Genomic DNA, 12,170 nt, shown 5'->3' on the forward strand with positions numbered 1-12,170 from the left:
TTCCAAGGTCACGGTGACCTCTGCCTTGGGCAGCCTCCCTCTACCGGTGGTTGGGTGGCCCTGGCACAACTGGTGCCCCCTCCCTGATGGGGTTTCTGCTGGCTTCCCGGACACCCCAGTCCACACCTGCACCCCAGGGGCTTCACAGAGCTCGCCGCCAGGCGCCAGGCCGTGCAGAGCACGGGGTCCCGGCTCCCCTCAGTCCCATGGGGCTTGTTTTCTGCCTCAAGACGGTTTTGTGAGCAGGCGTCCATCCGGCTCCCCCGTCCACACAGACACCCCCAGAGGCCCTCGACTCATCCCGCCTCCCAGCGGATGCCCCCATCCCCGAGAAATCAGACCCTCGTCCACGCCCTCCTCCTCCCCACGATGCTCAGCCGGCCCTGCCCTGTGGTGGGCCCGGGGCACTGTCACCGCCCCACGGTGGCCCAGACGGGCCCTCTCCCAGACCCGGTCACTCACCTGGGGCGCCGTCCCCGCCCCGGTCCTGCGTGAGGCTGGTGAGGCAGTTCTCGGGCCCACCGGCCACGCCGTCCCTCAGGCAGACATCCCCACGGGGTGCCGGGGGCCCCGCAGCAGGGTCTCCGGGGTCCCCGCCCAGGCAGGCGCAGGGGGTCTGCATGATGCCGCAGGGGTGGGAGCTGCGGCTGCCGGCCAGACAGGCGTCCAGCCAGCGGCACAGCATCTGGCAGGCGGCCCGGCTGGGGTTGCGGTTGCCCACGACCAGGTACTCCACGGAGAAGTCGTCGCCGGGGCCCGGGGGGTCCCGCGGGGGGCCGCGGCCGGCGCGGGGCGGCTGCTGGTGCAGCATCTGCAGGAACTGCTTGCTGGCCTGCAGGAAGGCCAGGGGCGCCGAAGGGTCGCACAGCCGCAGCACCTCGTCGAAGCCCTCCACGCCCAGGTAGGTGCGCGTGGACTCCAGGAACGAGTCGAACTGGTAGGTGCGCACGCGGCCGGGGCCACGGCAGGGCGCCGGCGCCTTGGCCACCTTCATGTACAGCGTGTAGCGCCGCGGGTCGGGGTTGCGCAGGGTCCAGGAGCAGCGCGAGGCGTTGCTGGGGAACACGGCGGCCGCCGAGAAGTACCCGAAGAACTTGCCCTGCACCAGCGTGGCGCAGGACTCGGCGCCAGGCCCTGCGTCTGCCCCCGAGGCCGCCCGCGCCCCGCGCCCCAGCAGCAGCAGCAGCAGCAGCAGCAGCAGCGAGGCGAGCACGCGGCGGGGGCCGGGGGCGGCGGCCTGGCCCCTCATCCTAGCTCGCGGGGCCGCCGGGGTTCCGCGGGCTGGGCAGGCAGGCGTGGGCCAGGCCTTGACATGCCAAGTCGGGCGGCGAGCGGGACCGGCCGGGCAGGGGTCCGGGCCAGGGGCCGGGGGCTCTGGGCGACAGCAGGGGCGAGGGCCTCAGAGGACCAGGAGGGCAGAGGAGGCTCCTAAGGCCCGGGGTCCGCCAGCAGAGCTGGAAGAGAAAGAGGAGGGGGCTGTGTGAGCCCTGGGGCCCTGGCCTGCTGGGGGGCGGACACAGGCCCTGGCGCTGCTCCCAGGCACCTGCCGGGCCCACCTGCCGGTCGGCCTGCTCCGCCACGGGGACGGGGCGGGCAGGGGCCTGGGCCAGGAGAGGCTTCCTAAGCCCGCCGAGCAGGGCGCGGGGCCCTGGCAGTGCCCGTCTGCCGGAGAGCCTGGCGCGGCTCCTGGTCTGCCCCTGGCTGGTCCCCGGTGTCCGCGCCCGTCTGACCTCAGGGGCGGCCCAGCGTTCCCAGGCTCCCTGCTGTCTCTCCCGCCCCCGCCTGTCTCCTTGCCCGGCCTTCCGGCCCTCCCGCCCCCGCTGCCCGTCTTCCGGGAACCATCTGCAAACCTGACCCAAGAGGGTGGGGGGAGGAGAGGGGTGACGCTGCCCACCCCAGCTTCGGCTCTTGCTCGGGGTGGGGTGCAGGGACCCTCCCACCATCTGCCCCTCGCCTCCACAGTTCTTTGGGGGGTGAAGGGGCTCAGAGCCTGGCACCCATCAGTGCCATCCACCCACCACTGCGGCCTCCTGCTGCAGACCCCACGCGGCCCGGGAGCCCACCCCTCCCCAGCCCTCGCCTCCTGGGCCAGGGGCCCTGGCCTGGCCGAGCTGGGCGGGGAGGACCGGGCGGGGATCATCTGAGTGTCCACGTCCAGGTCCAGGCTCCTCCTTAGCCGGGCCCCTGCCTCACCTTCCCTTCGCAAGGCGGCACTGTCGCCCTCTCCGTCCCGCCAAGAGGAAACAGGCTGGGCTGCGGCTGGGGCTGAGTGACTTACCCAGGCTCACAATGAGGGGGCGGGACAGGCCCCGCCAGAGCCCCCGGGGATGACCCTAGATGCAGCATTGTAGGACGCCCCGGGCCCCGGCGGCTGCCCACTCACTCCTGGGAAGGGGGTGCCAGCGTGGCCCATTCTGCTCCCACCTGCAGGTGGACCCTGTCTGGTTCCTCCTGCTGCCACGCCTCAGGCTCCCCACCAGCCCCAGCCCTGGCGCCACGGTCCCCCGCTGTGGCGGGGCCTGGGCAGCAGCTGGATGGGCAGGCGAGAGGAAGCCGGGCTCCCGTGTAGATCTCTCTGCTGACCGTGCCCAGGCCGGCCGGGCCCACGGGGACTCGCTGCTCCTGCTGGTTGGACCAGCTGTGCAAGGACAAGGTCGGACGTGGCACTGCAAGACCCTCCTGGGGCCCTTCCCCGGCCTTGTGGGCAGAGCTGAACGGGCAGGGCCACCGCCAGTGCTGCGGGGCCTCGGCCAGCCCCACACTCCCAGCCTCAGGCTCCCCGCCTGTACAATGGGCTTGGAGCCTTACTCTTCTCCGCCAGAGGGTGGGAGTTGCCCAGGGACAGGGCAGACCCCTGCAAGACTGGGTGGCCATAGAGGCCGTGGCCAGCCCGTGTCCACGGCCCCTTAGCGGCAAGTCCCCCGGGTGCCCTAAGAAGGGAACGTGAAAAGCAGCCACGGCCAAGCCTGCAGGGCGGGCTCTCTGCCCGGGCAGGGGCCACTGCACCTGCCTCTGCCCGGGGGCCTCCTGGCCTCCAGGCCCCGCAGAGGAGCCTCAGAGCCTCCCCAGAGCCTGTTGGGGTTCCAGGCACAGCGGCCAGGGCCAGAGGCGGGCGGCCCATCACCACGCGGCTCCGCGCGGCCGGGGCCAGGGAAGGGTGGCGGGGGCGGGCAGCGGTAAGGGCGCTCGGGGCCCAGAGCACGGCTGGGCGCTGGCCTGGCAGTGGCCAGACCTTGAGCAGGGTGCGGGTGCGAGCAGCAGGCAGAAAGGGCCCCCGCAGAATCCCGGGGGTGCGGTGGCGAGTGCTGCTCCCGGTCACTGGATCAGGCAGCGCCTGAGGCCCTGAGGGTGGGTGTGGGGTCCTGGCGGGACCTCAGTGGGGTTCCGCCTGCTGCTGGGGGTGGGCAGGGGAGCCGGGGCAGGGCCAGCGAGGGCGTCCAGCCAGGGCGGGCTGATGGCAGTGGGGCCTGGCTGGGCCGGGCGGACCCCGTGTGTGCGCACGTCTGTGTGTGGGGTTGTCAGAACACGCGTGTGCCGGCGGCTCACACGGATCTGCTCACTCTTGCCCGACGGCCGGGAGGCCCAGTGGGTGCTCCCTGGGATGTGGGGGGCAGCTGGGGCCCCTCGAGGGGGAGCCCTGGGCCGCCTCCAGCGAGCTGGGCTGGCCACGCGGGCGGGCACGGGGCGCGCCTCTGGTCTGCAGGGCTAAGGCCGCCGCTCCAGGGCCACGGCCCCCAGGCCCCCGCCCTCCTCCCGCTCCTGGCCGGCCCTGTCCTGGGTCACCGCGGCTTCCCAGGGAGCGGCCCATCGGCGCCCAAGCCCCCCTCGCTCTGTCCGACCTCACGGGCTCAGCCCCGGAGGCCCCGCCCCGGCCACCCGCCCCCCCTGCCCTCGGGGCGGGACCCTGCCCGCGGGGGACGCGCTGTCCAGGGGCGCGCAGCGGATCTGGCAAGGGGGCAGAGCGGCCAGGATGGCGCCTTCGAGCGCTGCCTGGACGCCGGGGCCGCGTCCCGGGTGCGGACACTGCCGCCCGCGAGGTCCCCGCGATGAGGAGCTCCCTCCGCCCCGCAGCGCGCTCGGGGGCGCACCCCGCGGCCCTCTCCCAGCACCACCCCAGATGTACTGCGCACGCGCGAACCCCACGCGCCCCCAGCCCGCAAATGTCAGCCCTGGTGCCTCAGTTTCCCCGCGGTGCAGCAGGGCCCCCGTCGGGCTCCTGGCCTCTCCGGCTCACCTCGGCCTGCCCAGGCTCCTCCCCCCGGCTCCCACCGAACAGGGGCCTGGCGCTCCCTCCCCACCCACCCCAGGCCGCCAATGGCCGCCCCAGTACCAGCCACAAAGGCGCTCTGTTGCCCCGCGGCCGAACAGTGCCCGCCTGTGTCCTGGCAAGGCTGCGTGGGGGAGGAGCGGTGGGCACCCCGGCCCAGGCGGCCCAGGGGCTGGCAGGAGAGTGGGGCTGGGAGGCCGGACGCCCGACCACCCTGCCCCAGCAGCTGCCCTGCCACTTGGGGTGTCCCTTGGGCCCCTAAAGAGTCCTCTGGGCCACAGAAGGTCGGGCAGCCCGGTGGGGGCCGTCACAGGCCCAGGAGAGCCTGTCCCGGGGCCTCAGGTCTGGCGCCCTCAGAGGCACAGCCGGGCCTGCTGGCTGCTGCCGTGAGCAAGAGCCAGGGCCAGGAGGGCCTGCCCCCCTGCGCCAGGGCTGCCACCTGTCCACCTGGGACGGCCAGCAGCCCCCACGGCCCCTCTGGCTGCCCTGCCCCGACGACCGGGTCCTGTCCCACTCGCAGCAGAGAGGCGGGGCGGGGTCCAAGCATGGCCGGGTCCTGCAGGGTCAGGCCCGCCGAGGGACTCCCCACGTTCAGCCCCATCTGAGGCCTCCTTTCTCTGCAGCCGCCTGGCCGCAGGGGCCACCTGGGGGTCTGCCTGGTGCTTCCGGGAGCACACAGGCCCCTGCTGGGGCCCCGGGGTGGGGCTGAACGGTGCCTCTGGCTGCCCACCTATGGGGCTGGGTGTCTGGCAACCCGGAAGCTGCCACTCCCCTCCCACCTCACTGCCCAGCCCAGACCCCGGGCCGCAGCGGGCCGGCTCCGAGGGGCTCGCCCCTCAGACCGCCCGCCAGCCGCGCTCTGCCGGCTGCGGCTCCTGGCCCGCCGCAGTGCCCAGCGCTGCCCCCGCCCGCCCTGCTCAGCCACACCCGCCGCCTGCGTGGGGCCTGGCCGGACCATGCCGGGGCCCCCAAGAGAGGGTGCCCCTGCCCCGCGCCAGCCCCCGCCCGGGCACACACGCGCAGATGCCCACGGCCCTCCAGCGGGACCCCGGCTCCTGTCCCTGGGGCTGGCCTTCCCGCCCCGGGCTCTCCTGGGAGAGCGGCTGCTGGAGTTTTGGGGTCTGCCTCTCTGGCCCGTCCACCCTGCTCAGGGCCCAGAGGGCCCTTGCCCGAGGGTGGCCGCCGGCCGGGACGACGGCCTCCACCCCAGGCGTGTTCCCGAGGGTCCTGAGCAGAGGAACTGGTTCAAGGTCACCCGTCCAAGGTCACGCAGGAGGGTGCAGGGCGTGAGGCGGTCAGGCAGGGGCTGCCCTGGGCAGAGGGCACGGCCGTCCGGGGCAAGAGTGGACGCAGTATTTGTCCTTGATGGGCCTCCTGGACCCCGGTTCCCCAGCTCCGACGGCCCCTGTGCCTACCCCTGGCGGTGGGGCTGCGGTCCCGGGGAGGCAGGGCTGGTGACCCTGGGCGCCTGAGCGGGAGCCTGGACGCCCGAGTCAGAGGCCACCTGGGAGCAGGCCTGGAGGGGCCTCCCTGACACCCTAGGCAGCCCCTCCCTCTGGGAGGGCTGAGGCCGGGGGCTGACAGAGAAAGCTGGGCCCGGGGCTCAGGCCAACTGGCCTGGGCACAGGTGGACCCCCGGAGCCACGCAGCGGGAGCCAGCCAGGGGCAGGCGGGCAGGCAGGGTGCGGGCGGGCGGCAGGGCGTGTAGGAGCTGCCCGTGTGATAGGAGTGACGGCCAGGTGGATGTGCAGGTGAGTACCGTGCGTGCTGAGTGTGTGTGTGGAGCTCGTGTGCACAGCTGTGTGGGTGTGTACACACGCGTTGTGCATGCACTGTGGGCGGGAGTGTGCACCGGGGCTGGTGTGCACAGCCATGTGGGTGTACACCTGTGTTTGTGTGCACAGATAGTGCGTGTGTCTGTACACACCAGCGTACACGTGCACACATGTGCTGTTCAGAGGAAGGCTTTCCGGAGGGGCCCCTGGGCCTGGCTTGGGCTGTGGGGCTGCAGGGCCTGGGCTGGGAGCGGGGCACCAGGCCCCCCACAGCCCTCTCTGCCTCGGTCCCTGGGCACAGGCCTTCCTCAGGGGACGGGTCGCCGGGACTGGCGTCGGCACTCGTGGCTGGACATCTGTGTGCGGTGCAGCGGGGCCGAGCCTCGGGCCCAGGCTCCAACGCCCCAGGGGGGCTGGGGGCCAGGCTGGGGGTTCAGGCCAGGGATCTTGAGGGGCACAGAGGGCACAGGCTTTGGGAGTGGGCCTTCGTGGGTGTCTCAGTCTTCCCTCCGCCTCCTCTTGCGTAAGGACCCCTGCCCTCATCCCAGTCTAGAGTCAGCACCCCAAAACTGGCCACAGCCGAGGCACAGGGCCGTCTGCTGTGTCCACTGCAGCCTTGAGCTCCTGGAAACTGCTTGTCGCAGGCTCTGCCATGGGGTCTCTCCTGGCCTCTGGTGGGGGGCCCCACAGTCACCACGGGGCCCAGCAGCCCAAGGGGACCCCACCTGGACCCTCTCTGGATGAGCCCTGGAGGGCCCCCACATGTCCATGGCCAGCAGGCAGTAGTGGGGCCAGGGTGACATGATGGATGCAAAAGGAGGGGTGAGGTGCTGAGGCGGGGTCAGGGTGGGGGGCAGTGGGGGGCAGTGGGTGACTCCCACGAGTAAACAACTCATAGGACAGACACACTTGCTTGCGAGCCAAAGAATGTTCTGCAAGGACTCCAGGGACCCAGGAAGGGGGTGTGCAAGTGGGAGGGCCAGGGGTCGCAGGGGGACACCCCGGCATCATTTCTCCGTCGCCCCCATCACCGGCCTCATCTCCCATTAGTAGACGCCAGTTCTGTGCAGAGGAGGGTGTCCCTGCCCCCGGGACAGGGGGGTGGTGGCCCCGGGGGAGGACACTGGCGCAGGCCCTGGGGGTCCCCCGCAGGGGTGGGGCACCAGGGCTCCGCCGGCCTCCCTCTCTGCCTGCAAGCCGCTGGGGAGTCTCTCTCCTGCCCCGCCCCTGACCCTCCTGTCCGCATCACCCTGTTAACGGGTCCCTGGAATCCTTCCAGAATGTTCCATGCCCCAAAGGCAAACGGGGCGTCTGTCCTGTAAACAGTCTGGACTAGTGGCAGGTGGCTGCGGCACTGCCGCCCCGCGATGCCAGGCTGAGGGTGTGCAGGCACACAAGACTTGGGGTGCAGCTCCTGACCACGCATGCCGCAGACGCCCCATGATGGGGTGTCCAGGTGCCCTTCCGTGGTCCTGAAAGCCATCTGTCCCTCGGCGCAGGCGGGCCCGGGTGTGCCCCTCGGTGTGCTCTCTGCCTCCACCACCTGCCGCCCGCGGGGCGCCCACCGTCTCTGGGCAGACCCAGGCTGCGCCTCCACGCTCCTGGGGCTCCTGGGGCTCCTGGGCACGCTTGAGCCCTGCGGGGCGTGCTCCTGGGGCTGCCATTCTTCTCAGATGGCCCAGCCGCCCCCTCCCACCCCTCCTGGGTGCCACGCCCTGGGGCACGCCTCTGGGGGAGCCCTGCCTCTGGGCCCCTGCCAGCGGGGAGTCCATTCTCAGCACCCAGAGGGGCCTCGTCCTCCTCCAGGAGCCCGCCCGCCGCGTGCCCCGGCCGCTCCCCCGGGGCCCTGGCTGCTGGGGTGGGGGGCGGCCGCCCGGGCCTGTGTGAGCCGCCGGCAGCGCCGTCCACGGCAGGGCAAGGCACGGCGCGGGGGTGCTGGCACAGGGGGCGGCGGCCTCTCCGGGTCAGGGTCTCAGGGGGTCGGTCTCCGAGGGGGGGGCTCCTGCCTTCACCCCAGGTGGAGCAGAGCGCAGACACGGCCCGCCCGCGCCAGGACGAGCCTCCGCCGACACCCCCGCGCGGCGCACCCCGCCCGCACCGCCCGGCGCGGGGCACTGGCCCGGCCCCCCGCGGGCCGCCGCCGCACGTGCCTCCGCGGCGCCCGGGGCCGCGCAACACACGCGCGCTCGCGGGCGCGCGCGCGCGGGGCCGGCGGGCCGGCTGGAGACGCGCGGCCGGCGCGGGCAGCGGGGCCGAGGGCGCGCGCGGGGGCCGGGATGGGGCGCGCGCCTCGGGCCGCGGGGAGGCGGAGGGGCGCGCGGGCGCCCTCTCCCGGCCGGCCCCGGCGGCGCGCCCCCCGCCCCCCGCCGCCCGCCGCAGCCCCGCGCCCGCCGCGGGCCCGAGCCCGAGCCCGAGCGTGCCCCGAGCCCGAGCGTGCCCCGAGCCCGGGCGTGCCCCGAGCCCGGGCGTGCCCCGAGCCCGAGCGTGCCCCGAGCCCGAGCGCGCCCCGAGCCCGAGCGCGCCCCGAGCCCGGGCGTGCCCCGAGGCGCCGCGGGGCCCCGGGACCGCGCCGGAGGGGGGCCGGGCGGCCGGCCGGGTCGAGGGCTTCGCGGGAGGCTTCCCGCGCCCGGCTGCTCCCCGGGCCCCGCGGGCCTCTCCGGCCGCGCCGCGCGTCTGCGGGCGTCTGGCCGGCCGGGCGCGCGGCTCCGCAGGCTGCGGGTCTCGGGCCGACGCCGCGGGCCTGGGCCCGGAGGCTCGGGGAGCGCGACCCGCGCCCCCATTGCCCGCGCGGCCGCCGAGCCCGCGAGGGGCCGGAGCCCGCGGGCCAGGCAGGGGCGGGGGGCGCGGCAACTTGGCGGCGTCCCCTGCCCGGCGCGGGCCCGGGGAGCGCGGCCGAGGCCGGGACCACGAAGCGCCGCCCGCGCCCGCGCCGGCGCCAGGAGGGACCCAGCCCGGCCCGGGGTCGGGGGCGGCGAACTCCCGCTCGGCCCCCGCGCGCGCCCGCCGCCCTCGCGGGCTGCCCCGGCCCCCGGCCCGGGCGCAACAGGTCCGAGCGCTGCGCCGGGAGGCGGCGGGCGGCGAGCCCGGCGCGGGGCGCCCCGGGATCCCCGAACGCGCGCGCCTCGCCTCCAGGGACGGGGCGCGGGCGGCGAGCGCGCCGGGCAGACCCCCAGGGCGGCCGCCCCCTCCCAAGGCCCCGACCGGCGCGGGGCGCGAGCCCGGCAGCCCCCTCCGCCCGCTTGACCTTGCTGGGGTGCTCAGGGCCGACCCCGGCACCCGGGCGTCCCGGGCGCGGACTTTCGGCGCCGCCCGCGATGGAGAAGGGGCGACTCCTCGGCCTGCTCGCGGCCGCCGGGCTCGCAGGGACGCGCGGCTCGGGGGTCCGGGGACGCGGCGGCCACCTCCAGGCCCAGGCCCCTCTGCCGCCCCGGGTTTGGACCGGGACCCCGGCCTCGCGCCCCCACGTCCCCGCGCGTGTGGCTGCCGCTGGCGGGGGGCGTGTTTGTGTCGGGGGGGGGGCGCCAGGGTGTCCCCGGGGCCCCAGGGCGGGCTGGGGCTGAGCCCTCCCCGCCCCCCAGCTCGCGAGCCGAGCGGCCCGGGGTGGCGCGCGCCCGCCGCCCGCACCGCGCTGGGGAGGCAGCTCGGGAGCCCCGGCTCCAGCCCCGGCGCCCAGGCGCGTGGGGCCGGGGTCCCCGCCGCCCGCCCCGGCCCGTGCCCGCCAGAAACTTGGCGCTCCCGGGGAAAGTGCGGGGGCGGCGCGGGGCGGCGCGGGGCGGGGCGCGCTCCGGGCGGCCGGCGAAGTGACCCGGCCGCGGGGGAGGACCCGGCCCGGAGCCGCAGCCCCCGCCGAGCGCCCCGCGCGCTTCGCGGCGCGTCTCGGCTCCGCCGCCCCCTCGCGAGCCCGGCCCGAGGCCGCTGCGCCTGGCGGGGTCGCGGCCGGGAGGAGGCCCCGCCGGCCCGCTCCGTCCCGGGGCGGCTCCGCGCCGCTGCGCCGCGGCCGAGGGGACCCGCGGGGGCGCCGGCCCGGCCCCCGGGCCCGCAGCGGGGAGGGCGCGGGGCCGCCCAAACTTCGGCGGCTCCTCGGCGCGGCGGGCGCGGCGGGCGCGGGGGAGGGCGGCAGGGCCGGCGCCCGCGCGGGGTGCACGGCCTCTCGGGCGCGGGGGCGAAGGGGCCCCGGAGTCGCCGCCGGCCGCACGGGGGGGGCACCGCGGGGCTCCGCGCGGGGCCCTCGGCGTCCGCAGGGGCGCGGGGCGCGCCGGGGAAGGGTCACATTGGCGGCGCCGGCCCCGGGCTCGCGGCGGCGGCCCCCCCACCCCCGGGCTCCCGAGGCCCCGCCGGCGCCGGCGCCCGCGGAGGACGGGGGCTCCCCCGGCCCGCCGGGCAGCGCGAGCGTCGGGGGGGCCTCTCCGGGGGAGCCGCCCCCGGCCGGGCGCCCCCTCCTCGGCCGGCCGGCGCGGGCGCCAGACCCGCCGGACCCGCGGCCGCCGCGGGGGGCCGGGGGCTCGCACTCCGGGCTCGGGCGCAGCCCTCGGGCTGCGAAGCCCCAAACGGCGAAGTTGGGAAGTCGGGCGCCCGCCCCTGGCCGCCCCCGCCGCGCGCCCCGCGCCCCCCGCGCCCCCCGCGCCCTACCTTCCGCGGCCCGCGCCGAGGACTCGAGCCGCGACCTGCAGATCCCGGGGCGCCCGCGCCGCCGGCGGCCGAGCCGCGCGCCCGGCCGGGCTCTCCCGCCGCCGCCCCGGCCCGCTCGGGCCTACCGGGGCGCCCGGCTCCCCCGCGCCCGCGCCCGCGCCCGGGCAGGTGCCAGGCCCGGCGGCGGCGCTGCGGGGCTCGCGGCCCGGCCGGGACGCGGCGCGGCCGCCGGTGCCCGCGGCTCGCGGGCTGCGCGCTCCTCGCCGGGGCCGCCGCCAACGCCCGCCGCGCCGCTCGCTCCGCTCCGGCCGCCGCTGCGCTCGCCTCGCGGCCGGGCGGGGGAGCCGGGGCCGGGGGCGGGGCGCCGGGAGGCGGGGGCGGCGCGCGGAGGAGGGGGGCGGCCGCTCCCCCGGCGCTCCCGGCCCGCGCTCGAGCCGATCGGGCGGCGCGGGGCCGCGGCGCGGATTACATCAGGCTTTATAGGGCTCGGGCGCCGCACCGCGGGGCGCGCGAGCGGGGGGCGGGCGGCGGGCGGGCGGCGGGGGGCGGGCGCGGGGCGCGAGCGGAGCGCGCGGCCGGGGCCAGGCCGGGGTTGGCGTCGCCCCCGCCCCCCGGGGCCGGCCGGGCCGTCGGCGGCCGCTGGACGGGTGGGGGAGGGGAGCGCGGGGGGCGGCGGCCGCGCTGCAGGTGCGCGGGGGGGGGCGGGGGGGGGCGCCGGGAGCGGCGGGAGCCCGGGGCGGGGGGACAGGTGCCTGGGAGCTGGGGGTGCTGGGGGGCTCAGGGAGGAGGGGGCGGGTGAGGCCGGAGTGGGGGCCGCGCAGGCGAAGGGCGAGGCCTGGCGGGGCAGGCGGTGGCCCCGCGGAAGGCGGCCTGGGGGCGCGGAGAGCGGCAGAGGCCCGGCTGGGCCCCCGGGAGGGTCAGGGGTGGCCGGCCGAGGACCGCCTGGGGCCGCCCGCAGAGAGGGTGCTGCGGGGTGGGGGAGGGGCCTGGCGCCCCGCGCCTGTGACTGTCCTCCCTGCCCGGCCGCCACCCCGGCCCGCCCCCCTGTGAGGTGAAAGGCCCCTTGGCTGCTCGGCCTCCAGCGACAGCGTCCAGGCCCTCTCCCTCGGCCACCGCCGCCACCGGGCCAGGCCCCTCCGAGGAGAGCAGCGTCGGGGTGACGCCCTCTGGGCTCTCCCCACAAAGACACCCGGTCTCCCAGCCCCTGCTCCCCTCTCCACACCCGCACACTCGAGCGCGGGATCCTCCTGCTGGGCCCTTGACCTCACGCGCTGGCTCTGCTAGCCGTGGGCCCTGCTAGCCGTGGGCCCTGCTAGCCGTGGGCCCTGCTAGCCGTGGGCCCTGCTAGCCGTGGGCCCTGCTAGCCGTGCGCCCTGCTAGCCGTGCGCCCTGCTAGCCGTGGGCCCTGCTAGCCGTGGGCCCTGCTAGCCGTGGGCCCTGCTAGCCGTGGGCCCTGCTAGCCGTGCGCCCTGCTAGCCGTGGGCCCTGCTAGCCGTGGG

The 12,170-nt window shown here is 77.0% G+C and overlaps 1 protein-coding gene across 3 annotated transcripts in view; it reads right to left on the reverse strand.

The window, feature by feature from the left end:
- ADGRB1 (adhesion G protein-coupled receptor B1) overlaps positions 1 to 1,249 on the reverse strand; it is a gene marked incomplete at its 5' end in the record, with an annotated part of 57,211 nt that extends 55,962 nt beyond the window's left edge. For all 3 annotated transcript variants that reach the window (XM_084230209.1, XM_084230207.1, XM_084230208.1), the window contains one exon: positions 463 to 1,249. In XM_084230209.1, coding sequence (XP_084086335.1) covers positions 463 to 1,249 — 787 coding nt within the window. The remainder of the gene's footprint in view (positions 1 to 462) is intronic.
- Positions 1,250 to 12,170: the final 10,921 nt, after the last annotated feature.

Source organism: Talpa europaea (genome assembly GCF_964194135.1).
Source record: "Talpa europaea genome assembly, chromosome: 3".
NCBI classification, from domain to species: domain Eukaryota; kingdom Metazoa; phylum Chordata; class Mammalia; order Eulipotyphla; family Talpidae; genus Talpa; species Talpa europaea.